We start from the raw sequence: 23,618 nt of genomic DNA, 5'->3' as shown, positions 1-23,618 counted from the left end.
TAATGTGTACTCTTTGAATTGCATTCATTGGGGCGGGTAATCACAGGTATATCACTCTATGCACACAAACACACACACACACACACACACACACACACACACACGGAAAAGTTAAGAGTTCACAGCATGATTGCGTTGTATGTCGTGTTCTACATCAAGCAAACATTCATATACCTGCCAACCATCACCAGTTTTCTGTAATTTTTTGTGGATTTAAATCTCGACTGCGAAATAACAGTATAATATATATATTTTTTTTTATGAAAAAAGATTTAAAAAAAAAAAGAAAAGAATTATGAATAAAAAAAAAAAGTTTGCAATCCACAAAATAACCCTGTCCTGAAAACAGAATACATGTGGTGCCAATTCACTTTCACCAAAAGTGTCTGAGTTCACTGGCAGATCTAGATGACGATTTGTTCTTTGTGTTGATACATGCAGTTGCAACTGCAGTGAGAAAATACCTACCTCAGTACCTGTGTTGTGTGCATTGCTAACTTGGCTGAGAAGGACGTGTATGTGTGTGTGAGTGTATGTTGACATGGTGAGTTAGTATGTGTATATGTGTTGTATGTGTTCCTTTGTATGCTGTGTTGTGTGTTGTATGTGTGTGTGTCTGTGTTGCATATGTGTGCTTACGTGTGTGTGTGTGTGTGTGTTGTCTGTATGTGCTGTGTGTCAGTGTGTGTTGTATGCGTTTTAATGTGTGTTGTGTGTATGCATCTGGAACAGCCCTAGCTCGGACTTCCGCACCCTGAACGCCAACATGGCATCGGTGTGGGTGAAGATTGGGTCGGCCTGGATGTGCATCCTGCTCTACCTCTGGACCCTGGTCGCCCCAATCTGTCTGCCCAACCGCGACTTCAGCTAAATGGGCCGTCATCGCTGCTCTGCTGGCGGTCAGAGGTGGGGGGAGGAAGGGGAGGAGGGATCCAGCCAATGGAAGAAGATTCCCCCACCCCCAACTCCCCACACACACCCCTCTTGCTGCTGTGACGGTGGTGGACAGAGGGAAGGGACCCACCCACCCTGTGGAAGAAGACGCCCACACCCTGCCTGCACCTAACCCCTGTTCGCTTGCACGTCAGCGAGTGTTGTGGGGCTGTGGTTTTGTTTGATTTTTTCACTGTCCTTTATTTTTTTTCTTTCATGTTATTTTTTTGAAAATTTTGTTTTGTTTTTATTTGAAGTCGGATCACCCACTTAATATCTTTGACTTGAAAAGAAAAATAAGTGATTTTTTTTTTTCTTTTTCTAAACCTGTGTGAGACCTTCTGAATCAAAAAAATTTAAGTTGTGTGCCCTCCAGTGGCACCCCCCCATCCCCCTCCCCCCTCCCATCCATTAGTCTTTCTTTATCCCCCCCCCCCCTCTTCCCCCCTTCGTCTCCGAAACCTGAACGGTCTTCATTTCAATCCTTCTCCTGCGTACTAAAAAAACAAGGTATAACCACCCCCACACACATTGTCACCCAGTAGTTCACTCCATCTTCTTGCAACAACTTCAGGACACCATTACACCCTCCCCCACCTCTTTCTGCAGCTGTTCAATTTTTTCTCTTTATATATATATATATATATATATATATATATGTCTGACCCAGATAAATAGATTCTAGTCTGAGACAGATTTTACTGTTATGCTGGGTTTTTTTATGTAAAGTTTTCATTTCATGTTTGAAACAACCTACATGTCTGACTGGAATGATTTGATACATTCTGGTCTGTAAGAGAAATTTTGCTTTTTGGTGGTTGTTTTCTGTAAAGTTTTGTTGTGGAAGACAGATGTTGTTGCTGATTTTGTTTGTTTGTTTTTTGTTTTTTTGTTTCACAGATTAGCCCATCAGCTTTTCTGTTGTGAAGTGCCATTTAAATCACTAAATAAGGAGAAAAAACAATTTGCAAGCAGTGGGCATAATTTATGGTAAAGCCCACCAAAACAAAAGAAACAAAAAAACACTATAAACTAACCTTTGCGTTGCTATTTTAAAAAAGGTTTCATAGCACAATGGGCATAATTTATGGAACTTGTAGGGGAAAAAAAGAAGATTTTTGGCAAGTTTTCTTGTTGACAAGGGTGGAACCTTTTTATATTGAGGATGAAACTTGAAATCAGTAAAATTGGTATCCTCAAAAACTTTTATCTTTTTTTTTTTCCAGTTTGGATTTTCGATGGCTTGTTACAGTGTTTGGAGAGAGATGCTAGTTTGGATTTCCAGTTTCAGAATGAGTTGTGTGGAGAGAGATGCTGGTGTGGATTTCCAGTTTCAGAATGAGTTGTGTGGAGAGAGATGCTGGTGTGGGTTTCCAGTTTCAGAATGAGTTGTGTGGAGAGCGATGCTGGTCTGGGTTTCCAGTTTCAGAATGAGTTGTGTGGAGAGAGATGCTAGTTTGGATTTCCAGTTTCAGAATGAGTTGTGTGGAGAGAGATGCTAGTTTGGATTTCCAGTTTCAGAATGAGTTGTGTGGAGAGCGATGCTGGTCTGGGTTTCCAAAAAATCTGAATTAGATGAAGGCATTGATGAAAAGCTATGACAGGAAGCAGACAGATATGGTGTGACCCATCTGTGAAACACATTGACACAGTGGTTTCTGTCATGGGAGTGTGTGTGTGTTTTATTCATGTCCGCACTTATTTCTATCATCATGAGCACTTCACCCCAGTGTGAGTCGTCATTACACTTCAGAGTATTTTTCAAAAGATGTTGAGGCCATTGTAAAGAAGTTTTATTCTTTTTGCTCTTGTTTTGGACAATAGCCGTTTTTGTTATTTCCAAGCCTTGGATGTTGATTCTAAAGCGGGCACTGCACAGGCACGCAGAAAGGGGGATACTAGACAAGGGCAGGTCACCCCACTAGCTGCAGCATAATGTTTTTTAGGATAGGTATTTCCTTTCTTGATATTTTCTGTTTAGAAAGGACGTTCATTGATTTGAGAGTGGTGTTCATTCAGACCGCAGACCTAAGTAATTGGTTCTGACAGGTACGCACACAGCACGATGGCTGTGTCAACCTGTACCTTTTATGGCATATGACCCATTTAGAGGTGATGTACAACATATTCCTCGATGATGAAGGTTAAAACTTGATGCATCTTGTGTCTTCAGTGTCCACCTCTCTCTCTCACTGTCTCTGGCTCTCTCATGCCCCCTCTTGCTGTCTTTCAAATGGGTCTTGACCCAGCTTCCCAATTGTGTGTTTGTGTTCCACCCTTCATTAATGTATCAAGTTTGGGGCTCTTTTCTGGAGGGGAAAAGTTTTACCTGTTTGCTGAGAAGGTTTTTTTTTTTTTTTTTTTTTTTTTTTTTTTGTTTTGTGTCAAGCATTGTTATTGGAGAGGTATGAAACTCATCACAAAGAAGGTGTCTGAAAAGGAAGGCCAGCGTGTTTTGTTTGTGTGAAGGGATTTGGACAGAATAGATGAGAAACTCATGAGCAGAGAGAGAGAGAGAGAGGTATTGTGATGTGGGGTGTGGAGAACATGGATGAGAGAGTGGGAGGTGGTGGAAGGGTTTATCGTGAACTTGTATTTTCTTCAGCATTGTTGGATCAGGCCCATTGAGGAAATGAAAAAAAAGAAAGCAAAACGAGTTTTTTTTGATACATCACCATGTAGTCTGTGTTTTTTGTTGTTGTTGTTGTTGTATTGTCTTGGTAACGGTGTTGTTTCTGCATTATAGTGATGGAAGAGAGAGAGAGAGAGAGAGAGAGAGAGAGAGAGAGAGAGAGATTGGTGTCTGTACTACTTGATGGTATTCAACCACTCTAGAATCTTAACAGGGTTCAATGTCTTTTTTTTTTTTTTTTTTTTTTTTGTTCTGACTTTTTTTTTTGGGTAACACAGTAACTGTTCCACTACTGCAATACACTTGCACCTGTATAATTTTTTTGTGTGTACATATTTATACATATAACCAATGAGGAGGTGGTTTTGGTTGTATGCTTGATCACTGTGGTGCTCACCCCCCCCACACACCCCATACACACACACCTCCCCACCTGCATCCCCTTCCTCCCCCGAAGAACCTCAACAGACATGCAGGGCATTTCCAGCTAAGCTTTATGTGAAAAGATGATGATGTTCAACAATTACATTGAAAGTCATGAAACGGAAATGTTTAATGACCTCTGAACATTATTACTGTATTTCTTTCTTCTTAAGAGAGGAGAAGCTGATTGTTGTACACCTTCAGTCTGGCTGGCAAAGAATGTGTTTGGCATTGATCTTCGACAGAAAACGATTGTTCTAGGAATGTCAGTGTGCTTTGTTTTTTCACATACACTGTTCGAGTTTTGAAGGGTTGTTTTTTTTGTTGTTGTTGTTGTTGTTTGATATGGATACTTACATAACACCTATCCTCTCTGTCAGAGACCAAGCTCTAAGTGTTTTACAAACACAGAATCATTTTCACAACAGGCTGCCCAACCTACCTGGGTAGAGGTGACAGAGAGCCAGCTGCCTGTAGGCGCTCATCATTCGTTTCCTGTGTCATTCAGTCAGGTTGCAGTCATGCTTTGTTTCATGATAGTGACCTTTGCTGTTCCGCATCCTGCAGCTTTCTTTCTTTGATTGTTTTCAGCGGTCTTTAGAAATGTTCAGCTTTGTATGCATGCCTGTGTTTTGTGTGCCTGTGGCAGTATGTTTGAAGCAAAGAGAAACCGCCAGAAGCCAATGAGTGTAAATACCATTTACTGTTGTCATCAAAATGCTTTGTATCTGTGTATCAAAATTGTATATTCAGTTGTTGTTTTTTACTTTTCTGTGTTGTTTTTTTTCCAAACTTTTAACTCTTGTTGGAGAGAAAAAAAATTAGTGGAACTGAAGAAATTAGGCCACAACAGCATATTGGGTTGCCTCCACCCCCCCTCCTCCTTTCTTCCACCTATGGGATACTGGTGGTTTTTCAGTGTAAATGGCTTCCCCACCTTCTGGAAATTCTGGGCAAGAAATATCCTGTCACCAGTACTATCTTTTTTTCTGCCTTTTTTTCTTCCTTCAGTTCACTATTGTCTACTTTTTTTTTCTGCCTTCCCAGTCCATCCTCATCTCGGGTTTTTTTTTCTGATTTATTTTGCAGACTGATGTACTATCTGTGCTGTTTTGATCTGATGATTAGGAAGTGACATTTTAAATACAGGAATGGCCAGTAGCTGACCATTCTATAGTGTTTATTGTCTCTATGGCCTTTTTATGTGTTTTTTTTCTTTTCTTTTTTTTGTTTTGTTTTTGTGATGCTTTTATCCTTTTCAATTTTTTAAGAATCTTTGGATGATAAATAAAATGGAAGGACAAAATGGCGTCATGATAGCCTGGTCTTATTTGTCTTGAGGAGCTTAACGAATAAGATATTATTTATCATGAACTGTGCTGTTTTGCTGATTTTTTTTTTTCTTATTTAATGTAGTTGTATTTGTTCTTTAGTTGGACTGTCCTCACTTGGCTATGTGTGGTCGGCTGGATTTAAAGCGAAGCAACAAGGTCAAAGGTTACCGCCTTTTGACTTCCCCTGTTTCAACAGGAATGAGACGGTGATAGAGGGATGTTGGACAGGTGGGTAGGGTGTGTAGGGGTGGGGTGCAGTTCTGGCCTGGAGATCCCTTGACAGATCCTTTGTCTTTGAATAGTCCTTGAATCATTTTTATAATTCCATCCAGAGCAGTCAAGATCTTCTCTTTTTGTGTGTGTTCCACTCGCATGAGCATACTTTAAAAAAGAAAAAAGAAAAAAAGTTTTTATTTGTTGTTCAGTCTGTCTGTGGTCAGCTTAAGACTGCAAGAGAAATGAAAAAATATTTAAAAAATTTTTCATCTTTACTGGAGTGTGACCAACACTGTCTTTGTAACTTAAAATGGTTTCAAATAAGAATAGTTCATAGGATTATTGCAACAAACAGGTCTATGAAACAGATGAATATCTCTCATAATGATAAATGCAGCTTCTGTGGATCACATCCAGAAACCATTGAACACCTTTTTTGGAGATGCGAGATTGTGCAGAGATTTTGGACTGCTTTCCAAACTGATATTAATAACAAATGCAATAATGTATACAATGCCCAGTTATGTGAAGAATTGGTTTTATTTGGAAACTCACACACATTTGCTACAGATGACATTTTTGATTTCATTATTTTACTTGCCAAAAACTTTCTGTACAAATGCAAATTCAATAAACCACCACCACAACTCAGTGCATTTAAAACACAGCTCAGATACAGATACAAAATCGAAGAACATGCATCTTATATGTACTAATGAACCATCATGCTTTCCGTACAAAGTGGAACAGTTACCTTCCAATTATGGAAACTGTTACCTAATCACAATTTTGTATGTTCCATAGTTATCATTATGAAAATAGTCCTTAGTTTGTACTAGCAGGTCTTTATTTTTTATATTTATTATTTATTTTATTGTTGTTGTTGTCTTTACAATGTGATTAACTACAAGCTTTCTTTTCCAATAATGTAGAAGTGGTTTTCTCATTGCTCCTTATTATGATACCACTCGCTTTCACCTCATCCTTGATGCCATTACTGGAATAGTTGACATAATTGATGCTATTGCTATTTTACAACTGGTCTCTTTATTATTAATGTCATCTTAAATCAACATGATTACTGCAATCATTAATGTGTAAACATTGATTGATTGGACAATTTTTTAAAAATAATTTATATATATATATATATATTTTTTTTTTTGTCTTGTCTTTCTCTCTCTAGTGAATGCTACTGTTCGTTTTATATCGTTTGTTTCATACTGTTCTCTGTTCAGGAAATGAACATTATGTGTAAACAGCATCAGTGTAATCATTTGCTCAGTAGTCCCAAGATTCTGTTTTAAGATCAGAAAAATTTTCCTTTTTGTTTTAATTTTTCAGGAAAAGAACGTAGGTATACCTAAGGGACAGGTTATGCACAAGATCTTTTTTTTTCTGAGTATTTGAGCGTTCCTTGAATATTTTAAACTGATATCATCTTTGGTACTGTCAAAAGTTGAATCCACACTGCTTGTTGTTTTTTGTTGCTTTTGTCCTCTTTAGCACAGCAATAACTGATTTTGATTTACTGCTAAATACTTAAGTTAGAATAATAATGGATCGTGTGGCATGTAAATAGTTAGCAGTATATACACTGATAGGCGTTTTGCAAAAAAGGAATTGATTCTCACTTGCACTTCTTTTGTCTGGTTAATGGTCAGCATTGTTGCCAAATGAATGGCCTGGATTACATCTGTCTTTTTTTTTTCCTCATTGGTTAAGATTTGTGCTTCAGAAGCAATTTGAAAAGTGATTTTACTTAATTATTTGTAAGTGATAGGTATTCAGATAGTCATTACTGTAAACTCTTGATCAGTGGTGTTTTTTGTGAGGTATATTTTGTTGTTAATGTTTGTGTGAATAAACATTGTGAAATAAGGAACAAGTCTTCATGTTCAGTAATGTGGTCATTTTGTACAAAATTTCCTTTCTGATTGATTGTAACTTATTTTCACACACTTTGGGATTTGTGACTGACTTTGACTTGAGTTGTTTTTCGTTTTTTGTTGTTGCTGTTTGGATCACCTTCAGTTTTCACTGCAGTATTTTAAGCATGTCATGTGTGGACATGTTGCTCTACAGGCTATGAAGAAAGCATGTGTGTGTGTGTGCATGTGCATGAGCACATGAGAGAGAGAGAGAGAGAGAGAGAGAGAGAGACAGATTCAATCGTGTAAACTCCTTGAGGAGTGTTCAGGCGACAATATCTTTATCAGACTCAGTTCTGGGCTGTCCACAGTTGGGGCCCCTGTCCTTTCCGGCTACCTTCACCTCATGGGTCATCTCCATGTGTGACTTGGCCTGCCCGCTTTTCTTTTCTCTGAGTGATCCGCCCCCAGTGCCTGCCTGGTCATGCTGTGTGGAGGCTGGTGCAGGGTGTGTGGTCAATGTAGCTCCTCTTCCTGATTCCCATGCTGATGGGAATCTGGTTTGTTCTTTCCCACTGGTTTAAATCTGATGGAATTTCTGGTCGCCTGATGCCCTGAAGACCTGTCTGTTGATGACAGTCCCAGAGTTTGTCAGCATTCTTCTTCGTTCGTGAGCTGCAACTCCCACATTCACTTGTATGTACCCAAATCAGCTTTTAAGTGTATGACTGTTTTTACCCTGCCGTGTAGGCAGCCATACTCCGTTTTTGGGGATGTCAGCATTCAACTTTGTTAATCTTGTTAGTCTCCAGGTTTCAGATCCATGCAGAATGGACTGATTTCATGTTTGTGTTCAGTATAGTCTTGCATATGGACAGGGGCATGGAGTTTCGTACAGGTCACATGCACCCAGTGTTGAATGCGTGCCTTGCCTTGGTGTTGTTTCTGGTGTCTGGTCTTTCTGATGACTCTGCCTAGGTGGATACACCGCTTAGTTTCCTTGGCTTTACCAAGGAAGACAAACTCCACAGTTTCCTGGGTTTGGGAAAAAAAAATTAATGTCTTCACCTTGGTAGAGAAACTTCTCAGTTTCTTTTTTTTCTTGTACGTCTTCACCTAGGTAGATGAAAAAATCCTCGGTCTCTTTGAATTCTATTTGGACATCTTTTCAGGATAAAAAGAATTATCTGTTCGGATGGTATATTCTTGCCTGGCAGATGAACAAGGTTGTGCCATTTGTGATGACTTTAGCTGATTCACATCGTGATGTTGATTTTGAGGCCTGTTTTTCTGTTTCTTCAGAAAGATGGCTTAGTTTCCCTTATTCATCTTGGGGGATAATTTATCTCATGGCACTTGTCAAAGAGGAAGCTTACGTCATCGGTGGAATCAAGATCTTTTGGTGGTTTAATGAAGGTTCATAGGATGCACTGTGTTCCCATTGTGTGGAAGAGAGAGAAAGTGTGTATGTGTGTGGTGACTTTGAGGAGTGGTTGTTTGTTTTGCACCAGCACAACTGTTTTGAGTCCAGCCAGCTGACTTGGTCAGTGATCTTGCTTAAAAAAAAAAAATCAAAAAAAAATCCTCAGAACTGTTGAGGGAGGGGTACGGAGGAGAAGACAGAAAAGAACAATGGACTAACACCATTGCTGAATGGACTGGAAAACCATTTGCAGTAGAGACCCAGGCTTCGACACTCAAACGACGGACCTGGAGGGATCAGATCTATGTGACGCCCTAAAGACACTTCACAGAGTAGAGGGGGAAGAGCAGAAGAAGCTTGTGTCCTCCCAAAACGGGAACTGTAGGGTTAGCTCCATCTGACTCTTGACTCCATCCTCCACCTTTCTTCCAGCGAAAAGGATCTACACCACCCAGAGTACTTCCCCTGCAATTCACCTGCAGTCAGCATGATTGGACAAGAAGCGCTCTGTGGAATTAACTACTGCACACACACACACACACACACACACACACACACACACACACACAAGCCCTGGTTTAAAAAGCAAAAAACACCCCCAGAAAGTTAACACATAAAAAGAAAGACCAAAGGGAATGAAATGCAGCAGTGTTTATATATATTTTAAAAAAAGAAAAGAAAAATCCACCAGAAACACTGGCGTGCACACGCGCGCGCGCACACACACACACACACACAAGGAACTAAAACATTTGAAATGAACGTCTTCATCTCCCTTTTCGAAATCTTAACTCAAAAAAGTAAAGAACAAATAACTGGTATGCAGGCAAAATCAAAACAAAACAAAACAAAAAAGAATAAGCAAATAATTTTGGAAGCAAAATGAAACTGCATTCTTACCCATCCCCAAACCATACATGGTTGTTATGCAGCCCTAAAGATTTAATATATTAAGTTTAATTATGTTTGGTGGCAGAATGGTTAAGACGCTCAGCTGCCAATACAGAGAGTCCGTGAGGGTGTGGGTTCGAATCCCGCTCTCGCCCTTTCTCCTAAGTTTGACTGGAAAATCAAACTGAGCGTCTAGTCTTTCGGATGAGACGATAAACCGAGGTCCCGTGTGCAGCACGCACTTGGCGCACTGAAAAAGAACCCATGGCAACGAGAGTGTTGTCCTCTGGCGAAATTACGTAAAATGAAATCCACTTTCATAGGTACACAAATATGTAAGCATGCACTCAAGGCCTGACTAAGCGCGTTGGGTTATGCTGCTGGTCAGGCATCTGCTCAACAGATGTGGTGTAGCGTGTATGGATTTGTCCGAACGCAGTGACGCTTCCTTGAGAAACTGAAACTGAAAACTAATTATGTTTGGGTCTCATTTCTACACTCTACCATCATGTTTCCTTATTCTTTATTTTTTCATTTTATAAAAACTGGTCTTAAAATGGGCTGACATGCTGTTAGGATTAACACTTGCTGACTGACCCACACACAAGTTACAAAGTGACTTTAAAATGATCAACATGCCTTTATTTATAAATGACACAAATTGCATACTGTAAAAACTGATTTTAGAAGGGACCATAGATGCTGTTAAGAAAAACTGTACCGACTGATTAATCACAAATTGCACATACAAACTGATTTTAAAATGGACCATACATGCTGTTATTGATTGCACTATATATCCCCCAACCCCCTTCACACACCCAAAACCACAAGAACAAAAAACAACAAAACCCCACAAAAAAACAACACTGATAATTTACTTTGTGATACTCAATCTGCAAAGTGACAATGACCCTCCATACTTTTTTTATCGCATTTCGCAACTGACTGGTTAGTGACTGACTCAAGGTGAACACGATCCATTTTGTGGGGAGGGGGAGGGGGAAGCAAACAAACAACAGAGGCATCTCACACCTCCAATAGATCGCTGGAGAGTTCCGTGCGTACAGAGGTGCGTCACATGATCTGTGCTCTCGAAGTAGATTGGCTCTCCGAAATTTCGAGTCAACAAAGGCGATCGAGAGAGGAACATGATTTTCTCCCTCTTTGTGTGTGTGTGTGTGTGTGTATGTGTATACGATGGCAAGTTATTGACCAGAGCTTGGTTGTAGCAATGGAGGCTATCAAATGAAAAAAATGGAGCACAGCAAAAGCGACGGGCGCAATAGCCAAGTGGTTTAGGCGTTGGACATTCAATCTGAGGGTCCCGGGTTCAAATCACGGTAACGGCGCCTGGTGGGTAAAGGGTGGAGATTTTTCCTATTTCCCAGGTCAACATATGTACAGACCTGCTAGTGCCTGAACCCCCTTCGTGTGTATACGCACGCAGAAGATCAAATACGCACGTTAACTCACTCAGTACGGCCAGTCCTCTCTTCTCATATACACAGACCCCTCGGATGTCCAGTGGGTGTCTGAATGACCCAATCTTTAGCTTCCGTCGTCAAAATTGTGGTATTCTTTGTCAACATTCACGTCTTAAGTATAAGAGCCTTCCGCTTGCACTATTTTGATGATGGTAATTGGGATGAAACGCTGTTAACGTCGTCCCTTTCGCCGTTCGTATGGAGAGAGTTAAAGATCCTGTAACCCATGTCAGCGTTCGGTGGGTTATGGAGACACGTAAATACTCAGCACGCATAAAATGCTAGTAATGGTCAAAGTTATGACCGCTGAGCATTAATGGAAGAAGAAGAAAAGTTTGCTGCTTTTGTGTATGTTGATCGCCTTCAGCATTGCTCGAATTTCGAGTTCAAGTTAGATGCGCATACGCAAGATCCAAGGTAATCGCGGAACTCTCTAGCGATCGACTGAAGAAAGGGGTGGTAGGGGTGGGGATGGGGTTAAAGGTGTCACGACTGGGACGTGTGTGTCCACGGGTTTAAGTCCCCTACAAATTATAATACGGACCGGAAGTTATACTCTCCCCTCTTCTAGACATTGAGTGGTCGTCTGGGCTTCTGTTCATTTTGGATGAGACGATCGATAAACCAAGGCTGGTCCTGTGTGCAGCATTCATTTAGTGTACTGAAAAGACCCCACGGTAATAACAGTTTCGTCCCTCATAAAATTCTGTTGAACAAAAACACCAACAAAACAAACAACCCCCCTCCCCCCATGCCCCCCCCAAAAAAAACAAACAACAACAAACAACAACAACAACAAAAAACACCACTGATTATAAACCAAAGCTGGTCCTGTATGCAGCATGCACAGTGTACTGAAAAGATCCCACGGCAATAACAGTTTTGCCCCTCACAAAATTCTGTAAAAACAAACAAAACAAAAACAACAAAAAACAACAACAACAAAAACAAATAATAAAAAAACAACAACCCAACCCCAAAACAATCCACTTTGATAATAATCCAAGGCTGGTCCTGTGTACAGCATGCACAGTGTACTGAAGAGATCCCACGATAATAACAGTTTTGCCTCTCTCAAAATTATGTTGAACAAACAAACGAACAAAAAAATCCACATTGAAAATAAACCAAGGCTGGTCCTGTGTGCAGCATTCACTTTGTGTACTGAAAAGATCCCACGGTAATAACAGTTTTGCCTTTGACACAATTATGTTAAAAAGAGAGAGAGCGAGAGAGAGAGAGAGAGAGGCAAGGCCTTCAAGACTCACTTGTCATACACTTAAAAAAAAAAAATCTAATCGGTAAAATATGTTCTGTATTTGTTATTATAAAGCTTCGGGTTAAAGGGGTGTGGTGGTGGGGCGGGGAAGGGGGTGGGAGCTATGGGGGTGGGGGGGGGTGAGGGGGGATGGAAGCCTGAGCGCAGATTCGAACCTGGCATGTTCAGGTGGGAAGAAATCGTCTTACTCACCGCACGATTGCGGATCCATAAATTTAATTATGTTCAAAAGCATGCTTTTTTAAGCGCGATAAATCGATTGCGGTATTCGAAGTGAGAACGCCGTTTAAATCATATCATTTTGGTGTATCTCGGGTATTTAAAAAAGATGAAAGGGCAATTAAGAATTTTTTAACGTACGGGGTAAAGGAGACGTGGCTATCGCCGCAACCACACTGCAACATTTAGCCGTTTTTCTCTGGATCTAGATAGATGTACAAGTTTAGTTACACCCGCCGGGAAAGTACGACACGGTCGATTCAACTTCTTTTATGTTCATTCCAGTTAATTGAGTATCCACTTTAAAAGATTCATTTGCAGTAAACACGTTGATGGTGTAGTCTGTGTCACGGTATGTGTTCAGTCCAGAATGTGCATTTCTTATCATTTAATTGCGAACAATAAACTCGAGGTCACGTCGTCCACTCACTAAGCAATTGGGATTCGGTAATATGGTGTTTTCGGAATCCCCGATATGGCCTCAACGAAATAAACCGTTAATACCGTACGGGAAACACGTCTTAATTCGGGAGACTTTCAAACTCTGATTGGTATGACTGTGAATATTTATTTTCCTACGATTTTTAAGCCAAATTTGGTATTGACGAAGTATTTCCAGAGAAAATGCCAATGTTAAAGTTTACCACACACACACACAGACAACCGAACACCGGGTTATGACAAGTGAGTCAAAAAATCGAGAAAAAAAAAAAAAAAAAAATCCACTTTGATGATAAACCAAGGCTGTTCATGTCTTCAGCATGCACTTAGTGTACCGTGAAAAGATCCCTCGGTAACGACAAAAATCTGTAGAAAAAAAAACAACAACTAAAAAAACTTTGATAATAAAACAATACACCTGCAGACCAAAATAAACTGTGGCGCCGCACCGTGGCAACGCGATCTCGCCATGGAGAGAGAACAGCCCCAATTTCACTCAGAGAAATCTGCTGTGACAAAAAGGAATGGAATTCATGGACAATGCGATACAAAAAACATTCCACTGTGGTGCCATTTGTTTCCCAGTCTGAAATTATCCACCGAGCACCGACTGTCAATGTGAAACGTTTATAATGGTAATGGAGAGGAGAATTGCCTCCTCGCTGGAGAGAGAGAGAGAATTGTAAATTCTTGGATTTTGTGAGTTCGGTATTCAACTTGATTACAGTCTTTGAAAGTGAAAAGAATGGAATAACATTTAAGAATTTGTTCAGTCAATACTTAATAAAACAACAACAAAAAAACACACACAAAAAACCAAAACAAACAAAACAAAACAACAACAACAACAAACAAACAACAACAACAACAAAACCAAATGCGCACATTTCAACAAAAAACAATTCTTGTGAGACATTTGATTCAGTCAATAGTACAACAAGAACAACAACAAAATGCCTCTAAACAAACGATAAACAATAAAAATTCTGCGTGTCGATTTCAGAATTCATAGAAGATTATCATACCCAAACGATGGTGATATGTCATATTACACAGAAACCAACATGAATAGGAGATACCTATCAGACCCATAAATCACACACTGCACTCAATTTGACACAACAGTTAAAAATATAAATCTTAAGGTTTTACGGCTACATGATGAGAACTTTTCAAATGGGAAAGGATTGAAAGACAGTCCAAATGCAAGTGCATCACATTTTTTAGCACTACTATCTTTGTCAAAACAAAAGCTATATGATATTTGACAATGAAAACAACAACAACAACAACAAAAAACCAACAAAAAAACCCAACTCCACTACATGAGACAGAATGTTCAAGTTCACAGATGACCATTCACATGATTTTAGTAGCAGTGTCACAGGATTACACGCGATGCATAATTATTTGTAGGTGTGACTAGATAGGATAAGTTCTCTGGGTGTTTATGTTGGACATCAGATTACTGAAACATAACCAATCATAATTTCCTCTTAGCTTTTTGTTGAAACGCAATCAGAGTTATACAAAAACGAAAGGATGAAGAAGAAGAGGAAGAAGAAGAAAAACAAGCTCTATATTTTCCTTAACTTACAACTCCAATGTTCACGTGTGTAGTATACAAGTGAGGAGCTACAAATCAAAGATATTTATTGCAGGTAAAACAAAAACAAACAAACAATAACAACAACAACAACAACAACAAAAACAACAATAACCAAACCAAACAAACAGACAAACAAACAAACAAAAAACAAAAACAAAACAAAACAAACCCAAAAAAACCCGCACTGAGTCAAATGCTGATGTGAAGGCTATGATATTGGTTCACTGATGATCTATCGCTTTCACGATCGTCAGGAACTGAAGTTAGTGAAGGCTGTATCTAACTGGATCAAACACATTACTGGAGCTATGAAGGCTATGACATTCCGTTGGTTCACGAAGTTCTGTAGCTTCCATGCTTGTCGGAGACTGAGGGTGGTGAAGGCTGTATCAATTCCCTGATCCGTTACCCACCCCTCCCTCCACCAAACATATATACCAGTGGCCAACCACAGCCTTTCGCATTATCCGTCCCAGCTTATTATTCCATGAAGTGTCATCACCACTCCTGTTGGTATCAATACACGCAGATTTTTTTTACAATGAAATATAACCTATTAGTTACCATCCAGGAAAAACCGGGGGGTCGGGGGGTCGGGGGAGGGGGGGGGCGGAGATCGGAGAGGGGGGGGGGGTATGTGTAAACTGACCTATCCCTCCTCTTCTCTTCTGATAAAAAAAAAACCCAACACTGATAGAACACAGCATATACCTACTGTTGACACACGTGCAGATTTCTAGCAAGAAGGCATGACCACTGGAGCCTTTTAAGACGTGTGATGTAACAGTAATTGGACCCAGGTAGCCAGGTACATGACCAGATCCCACACTTCATATTTCTTTCAGTAAAAAAGGATACAAAAAAAACCCACACACACACACACACACACACACACATAGACAGACAGACAGACACACACACACACACACACACACACACACATATATATATATATATATCTCGTATATATTAAAATAGATAATAAATAGATAGATAAGTAGATACATACATATACATACAAGCATGACAATAATAATGCTGAAAACAGCTGATCAATATGCCATCATATGACAACAGTTTCCCATTGAAATCAACAACAAAACACAAATCAAAAACAAAAAAAACAAACAACAAAAAACCCCAAAACAAACAAAAAACAAAAAAACCCAAAAAACCCAACTCAACCAAACACCAAAGACAAATACTTACATTCACTCTCTGTGAATGCCATCTATGCAAAACTTGCACAAACAGTGTGGGCCTTCTTCTTCTTCGTAACACGGGCATGCAACAAATCAGTGGCACGGAATGCTCCGAACACCGGGTGAAGTGGAGATTGTGATTATGATTTATAAATAGGCCATAGCAGCTCATTGCAGTTCAAGGACAAAACACTCCCTATGAACAACAAAACCTTCCGGCATAGCACCAAGACCCAAGCACAGAACGACTCATCCATCATTAATTAAAGAACGAACAGCAATGAGTCGTTAGACGTGGTAATGTCCTGTTTTAGCATCCTGAATTATTACACCTATTGAGTTTACATTTCCATGGGAAATTAACAAATAATGAGGCCAGGAGACGATATGATTAACTTCGGGAGTGTCTGGGTTTGTTCCAATGTACCTTTTATTGACCTGTGTGCTCGCTGAATCGGTAGCGTAAGCAGCACTGACTTGAAGTTGTGTACCTTGTGTAATGGAGAGAGTTACCACTCTTTACTATTTGTTAAGTACATTTCCATGGTTTGTGGGACGAAAAACGGAAAAAGCAATATGGTGGCACGTTAGTTTAGTCAGTGAATCCACATAAAAATTGAATAAAATAACGCACAAAACCAAGAGTCGAAATCCGCTGAAAATGGATTACAACATCTACTAACGGTAATATCATTTCACACACACACACACACACACACACACACACACACACACACACAAATGCCGGTAAAACAGGTGCAATAATTTAGGAAGCTAGAATGGGAGTTAACCACGGTAGACGTGCGGTGTCCTTCCGATTCGCCCCCTTTGCTAATTCGCCTATTCCCGATTCGCCTGTCACTAAACGGATGATCCCAATTCGCCTATTATTATTTTTGCAGTTCGTCTATATACTGTGGTTTGGAGTGCCGTCCGCAAATGCCATGTGTGTGTGTGTGTGTGTGTGTGTGTGTGTTTGACAGACAGAGGCACAGAAGAGGGTGAGTAGGTGGATGGGAGAGACTACCGTTAATAGGCAAAACGGGAACGGCTGGTAGGCGAACCGGGACAAAGACTCCCAACTCTCAAGAGATCACTCACTGACTGAGGGGTGGCCGGGTACCGTCTTAAAAAAAGAAAGAAAGAAAGAGTAGTAGGCGAAACGTGAATAGGCAAATCGGACCTTTGGCCGGCTCAACAACTCCTCTGCCTCCTGGCTGGCTATCTTCCGCTAGGCTGGAGGAGCCAGCAGTGCTCTTTGGCGGGGAGAGGGTGGCGTGGGGTGGGGAGGAGGGAGAGAGGGGGTGGCGGAAGTGGCTGGCGGGGCGTTGGGGGTGGACGATGAGTGGTTACCTGCGTTCATCCGGAGGCGATGGCAGTGTCCCCTCTCCCCCGGTTCACCCTCCCATCCCTCCCCCGCCTCACACACACCATCCAACACTACGACGGTCTTATGGCTGGATCGATTCCCCTTCCTCCCGTTCCCCTTCTTCTTCACCTTCTTTTTCTTCACCAGGGTCGTCCACCTGCAGGTTCCACCTGACTTTGGGAAGAGGAGGAGGAACAGGAGGAGCAGGAGCAGGAAGAGGAGAAGTAAGAGGAGCAGGAGGAGAAAGAGGAGAAGAAGAAGGAGGAGGAAGAGGAAGAGGAGGAGAAGAAGAAGGAGGAGGAGGAGGAGGAGGAAGAGGAGGAGGAAGAGGAGGGGAGGAGCCCGAGGAAGGTGGCGGTGACGAATACTCTCCCTGGTGCTCGCCACGCTGCTCCTCCGAGTCTTCTTCCTCAACCCGTGCCGCCACCACAGCACCCTTCTTCCGCCTCCTGCCGTCTGCAGCCACCCCGAGCTCCACATCCTCGTCGTCGTCCGCCTCACCCGCACCCGTACCCGTACCCGTGAGGCCCAGTTCCTCCCACCTGACGAGGCTGTAGGGTGGCGGGGAGGTGCCGCTGATGGTAGAGTGCTCCGTTCCCGCCTTGATGGTGTTGCTGTGGTTGTTGTTGGAGGAGGAGGAGGAGGAGGAGGAGGGACGGGAAGTGGTGGGGGGAGGAGGTTTGGGGTGGTTGGGGTGGTGGAAAATGCGGCTGAGGGGTGAGGTGTGGTGGGAGGAGGGGGAGGAGGGGGAGGAGGAGGAGGGATCCAGTTTGCCTGGGACCGCCTGCATGGTGCTTGGCTGGAGGACGTAGCTGTTGGAACAGAGCGGAGGAGGAGTACCAGGTGACAGAGAGAGGGAGAGAGAGAGAGAGAGAGAGAGAGAGAGAGAGAGAGAGAGAGAGAGAGAGAGAGACAGACAGACAGACAGACAGACAGACAGACAGGCACAGAGAGACAGACAGACAGACAGACAGGCACAGAGACAGAGAGAGAGACAGAGACAGAGAGAGAGAGAGAGAGAGAGAGAGAGAGACACAGAGACAGAGAGACACAGAGAGAGAGAGAGACGGAGACACAGAGACAGAGAGACAGAGATTGAGAGAGACACGACAACAACAGCAACAGCAACAACAACGACAACAGCAGCAGCAGCAACAACAACAACAGCAAGATTTGAAACACCAACCACAACAACAGCAGCAGCAACCGCAACAACAACAACAGCAGCAGCAGCAACAACAACAACAACAGCAGCAAAATCAACAACAACAACAACACCACCACTCACATCATGTCTCCGTTCCTCAGCCTGCGTTTCGGTGTGGGGTTGACGATGACGTAGGACAAGTTTCTTGGAGGCTTCCTGAACACGTCTGAAACATCACAGCACGTTTCACAGCACCCTCTCATTGTCCACAGACACCCACCACCACAGGATGAGGGTAAACCGGGCACTCTGTTTCATGCCCACGTGGCGAATGTTCATGCACACGAGCGCGAATGCGTGCGTGCACGCGCGCGTGCGCACGCGGCACTGCATGCAAGCATGCACACTGACACAGTGTCTCATGCACACATGCACGCACATACACACACTCCAGATCCAGTGCTCACCAGAACTCAGGGACTGAGGTCGCGTTTCTGCATGGTGTTGTGTCCTTGGAAAAGGCACACCACCGCCACCATTATCACCGTCAACAGCAACGACATCCAAACCACCACCACCACCACCAACACCAACATCACCACCACCACCTTCAACAATAGCGACATCAAAATCACCACCGCCACCACCGCCACCTGCAACAATGACACCAAAGTCACCACCCACCACCACCACCTACAACAACGACATCAAAACCACCACCACCACCATCAACAACAGCTACATCAAAACCACCACCACCACCATCAACAACAGCTACATCAAAACCACCACCACCACCATCAACAACAGCTACATCAAAACCACCACCACCACCATCAACAACAGCTACATCAAAACCACCACCACCACCACCATTACCATCACCACCACCACCACCACCGCTACTACCACCACCACTATCACCACCACCACCACCACCACCACAACCACCATCAAAAACAAACAACAAAACCACCACCACCACCACCACCATTACCATCACCATCATCACCATCACCGCTACTACCACCACCACCATCACCACCACCACACCCACCATCAAAAACAACAACAAAACCACTACCACCACTACCACCACCTCCACCACCCCCACCTCCACGATAAAAAACAACAACAACAACAAAACACCACCGTCACAACCACGACACTCAACAACAACATCGACATCAAAACCACCACCACAACCACTACCACCCCCACCACACCACACCACACCACCCCACAACCACCACACCACCACAACCACCCCCACCACACCACCACCACCCCCTCCACCACCACCCCACAACCACCACACCCCCCCACAACCACCCCCCCCCCCCACCCCACAACCACCACACCACACCACCCCACGCCCCCCACAACCACCACACCACACCACCCCACAACCACCACACCACACCACCCCGCCACACCACCACCACCACCCCACAACCACCGCACCACCCCACAACCACCACCCCACAACCACCGCCCCACCACCACCACCACCCCACCACCACCACCCCACAACCACCACACCACCCCACAACCACCACACCACACCACCACCACCACCACCACCACACCACCCCACACCACCACACCACCACCACCACCACCACCTAAGCAGACTCACACGGCTCCTCGTCGCCCAGGTTCAAGTGCTGCAGACGACTGTTGATGAAGCCAGTGACGTTGCCACAATCCTCCACGCCTTGGTAAAGGGCGCTGCCGATGGAGGCACGCCCCTTCTGGATGGACAGGGCGTTGTTGTTCCCCTGTGGAAAACGGGCCCCCCGGAACTTTTATATATATATATATATATATATTTATTTATTTCACTTTATTTTATTTTATTTATTTTATTTTATCTATTCATCTGTTTATCCATTTAATTATATTTATTTCATTTCATTTTATTTTATTTTATCTATTCATCTGTTTATCTATTTATTTATTCATTTATCCATTCAATTTTTTTTATTTTATAATTTCTTTAATCTATTCATTTATCCATTTATTCATTCATTTATTTGTTCGTTTGTTTGTTTATCTATCAAATAAATAGATGATTGATTGATTGATTAATTAATCATTCATTCATCTATCTATTTATTTATTCATTTGTTTGTTTGTTTCATCTTTAATCTATTCATTTATCCATTTATTCATTCATTTCTTTGTTTGTTTATCTATCTATCAAATGAATAGATAACTGATTGATTGAGTGATTAATTAATCATTCATTCATTCATCTATTTATTCATTTATTTGTTCGTTTCTCTTTTGGTTTATTCATAGCAGAGAGCGCTGCTGACATAGCAACGTCCTTTCTGAATGGATAGAATGGTGTTGCTCCCGTGTGGGAAATATGGCTCGGAATCAATCAATCAATTGATTGATCTATCCATCAATAGATCTATCTATCGATCGATCGATCAATCAATCAATCGGTCAATCAATCAATTAATTCATATTGATTTGATTAAACGTTTCACTTATCTGTTAATTCATTTGTTTGTTTGTTTCAAGCACACAGCACCATCAGTAGATGGGTATCCTTTCTTGGTAGACAGAGTGTTGTTGCTTTTTTCCCTGTATTTTAATTAAAATAATTAGACTGATTAGAATTAATTGCTTTTATTTGTGGTATAGAGCACTGGCGGTAGAGGAAGCGCGTTACTGACTTTCTTTTCTCTCCGTGTCTCTCAAGAGGGGGATGAGGAAGATTTTTCGTTTATTTCTTTATTGTCTGTTCATCTAAGATGATGATATTAGACTGAGGATGAAGAAGAGGAAGAGGAGGAAGAGAAGAAGAAGAAGCAAAAAACAGAAGAAGAAGAAGAAAGCAAAAAAAAAAAAAAAAAAAGCAACAACAACAACAACAACAAAAAACAAAAAAAACAACTCAAAACAACAACAACAGAGGAAAGAAGAAGCAAAAAAAAACCAAAAACAAAAACAAAAAACAAACAAACAAAAAACAAAAAACCCAAAAGAAACCCCCCAAAAACAAACAAACAAAAAAAAACAGAGGAAATAAGAAAAAACAAAAAGAAAAAAGAAAAAAAAAGAAGCAGCAGCAAAAAACAAAAACAAAAAAAAACCAAACAAAAAAAAAAACAGAGGAAAGAAGAAGAAAAAGAAGAAGAAGAAGAAGAAGAAGAAGAAGCAGCAGCAAAAAAACAAACAAAAACAAAAACAACAACAAACAAACAAAAAAACGAAAAAAACAACAAAAAAAAACAAACAAACAAAAACCAGAGGAAAGAAGAATGTAGCCAAGTGCTCGACTAACAGTTTACCACATCAGCTATAGCAAACGCCGTTTTCGCAACTAACAGTCGGTCTTCAATGACCCACGCAGAATGTGTGACGCCATTCCCGGTTTCAAAGCAAAGCCCATTCTCAACCTATTCCCTAACCATCTATCAAATCTGGTCTCTGTATCGTTCACTGCAATATGATATTTCTTGTGCTTACACACACACTTTAATCAGTTAGAAGCATACTTGACTTCAATTTAATCGTTCGTCAGTCTAAAGGTTTCAACTGACACTAAGGTTACTCTATCACAAGAAGAAGAAGAAGAAGAAGAAGAAGAAGAAGAAGAAGTAAAAAACAAACAAACAAAAAAAAAGCCAAACAAAAAAACAGAAGGAGAAGAAGAAGAAGAAGAAGCAATAAAAAAGATAAAAATAAAAAAAACAGGGGAAAGAAGAAGAAGAAGAAGAAGAAGAAGAGAGGAAAAAGGAAGAAGAAGAAGCAGAAGCAGAAGAAGTAGTAGACCATGCAGACAGCGGCCAGGCCTCACCATAAGGAGCGGCTGACGCAGCTCGGCATTGAAGCCCGGTCTCCGCTCCGTCCTGTACAGGCCGATGGGGATCTCCCCTGTGGTGGAACACAGTCCTTGGTACAGGTCCCCATACGTGGGGAACCGGCTGACCATTTCCCGGTTCACCTGCACCTGCACACACACAGTTAGCTCTCTCTCTCTCTGTCTTTGTCATTGCTCGGTGCGTGTGTTAAACCTTGTACACACTACACGCGTACTGGATGTACTTAGCCGGTCATTGTATTGCCCTCACGTGACTCATTGTTAGTCATTGCTTGGGTACAAGCGCTTGCACGCACACCTGGCTGGATGGATGCACACTTTAACAGGCTAACAACAACAACAACAACAAAAAAACAAACAACAAACCCCCCCTCCCCCCTCCAAAAAAACCCAACAAAAAACGTTGCTCGGTACACCTGCACCGCTCGAACATGACGCTTTATTATGGCTCGGTGCATGTGCACCCGGACACTGTTACAGGGTTCTTGTGCTATCACACGGATGCCGCACAGAGACTGCACACGCTTGTGCACAGAATGGCGTCTCTCCATCACAGCTTGGTGCATGTGCACCTGGGCGCTTTTAACCGGTTCATGCGCACCTGGATATTCACACGAATTCAGTGACTATTGCTCGGTTCACATGCACTTGCTTACGTATGAACTGTATCAGCAATGTTCGGTGCATACACACCTAGACATTACTTCTCGGTTCACGTGCACCTGGACCATGATAAACTGTTATCATTGCTCGTTTTATCCGAACACGTCACCCTTTAAATCAACAAGTTATCTATTTTCTTCAAAATATGCTTTAACAATTTTCAAACATGTAAAACACACGACAATCAACAAAGAAATATGCTACAAAAAAATAGGGCAAGGCAAAACGATATGAGACAGAAAACCTCTCTCTCTCTGACAGGCGCAACAGCAATAGTGGTTAAAGCGTTAAACTTTCAATCTGCGGGTCCCGGGTTCGAATCTCGGTAACGGCGCCTGGTGGGTAAAGGGGGGAGATTTTTCCGATCTCCCAGGTCAGCGTATGTGCAGACTTGTTGGAGCCTGAACCCCCTTCATGTGTATACGCACACAAAAGAAGAAATACGCACATCAAAGTTCCTGTAATCTATATCAGCGTTCGGTGGGTTATGGAAACAAGAACATACCCAGCACGCACACCACCGAAAACGGAGTATGGCTGCCTCCATGGCGGGGTAAATAAACAGAACAGCCGTACATGTAAACTGTTGCATGTCCGTATGAGTAGAGTATATATGTGTGTGACTGAAACCTAACTGA

General features: G+C 42.0%; 2 protein-coding genes across 5 annotated transcripts in view; one reads left to right on the top strand and one right to left on the bottom strand.

Moving 5' to 3' along the window:
* Nucleotides 1-2,401, top strand: part of LOC143291148 (putative serine incorporator) — a 31,648-nt gene extending 29,247 nt beyond the window's left edge. For both annotated transcript variants that reach the window (XM_076600826.1, XM_076600825.1), the window contains one exon: nucleotides 733-2,401. In XM_076600826.1, the coding sequence (XP_076456941.1) occupies nucleotides 733-871 (139 nt within the window). In that variant the 3' untranslated portion in view covers nucleotides 872-2,401. The remainder of the gene's footprint in view (nucleotides 1-732) is intronic.
* A 13,270-nt stretch (nucleotides 2,402-15,671) lies between these two features.
* LOC143291146 (potassium channel subfamily T member 2-like) overlaps nucleotides 15,672-23,618 on the bottom strand; it is a 105,236-nt gene continuing 97,289 nt past the window's right edge. The window contains exons 26-30 of one of the 3 annotated variants that reach the window (XM_076600823.1): nucleotides 22,294-22,446; nucleotides 20,116-20,257; nucleotides 18,944-19,129; nucleotides 18,618-18,702; nucleotides 17,278-18,141 (exon numbers count right to left, since the gene is read on the bottom strand). In XM_076600823.1, the coding sequence (XP_076456938.1) occupies nucleotides 17,412-18,141; nucleotides 18,618-18,702; nucleotides 18,944-19,129; nucleotides 20,116-20,257; nucleotides 22,294-22,446 (1,296 nt within the window). In that variant the 3' untranslated portion in view covers nucleotides 17,278-17,411. Of the gene's footprint in view, nucleotides 18,142-18,617; nucleotides 18,703-18,943; nucleotides 19,130-20,115; nucleotides 20,258-22,293; nucleotides 22,447-23,618 lie in introns of all 3 variants that reach the window. The other 2 variants (XM_076600822.1, XM_076600824.1) reach the window with 2 other exon arrangements.

This window comes from Babylonia areolata, chromosome 16 (genome assembly GCF_041734735.1).
Source record: "Babylonia areolata isolate BAREFJ2019XMU chromosome 16, ASM4173473v1, whole genome shotgun sequence".
Taxonomy (NCBI): domain Eukaryota; kingdom Metazoa; phylum Mollusca; class Gastropoda; order Neogastropoda; family Buccinidae; genus Babylonia; species Babylonia areolata.
The sequence above is the reverse complement of the archived record's forward strand: the minus strand, read 5'-3'. Positions and strand labels throughout refer to the sequence as shown.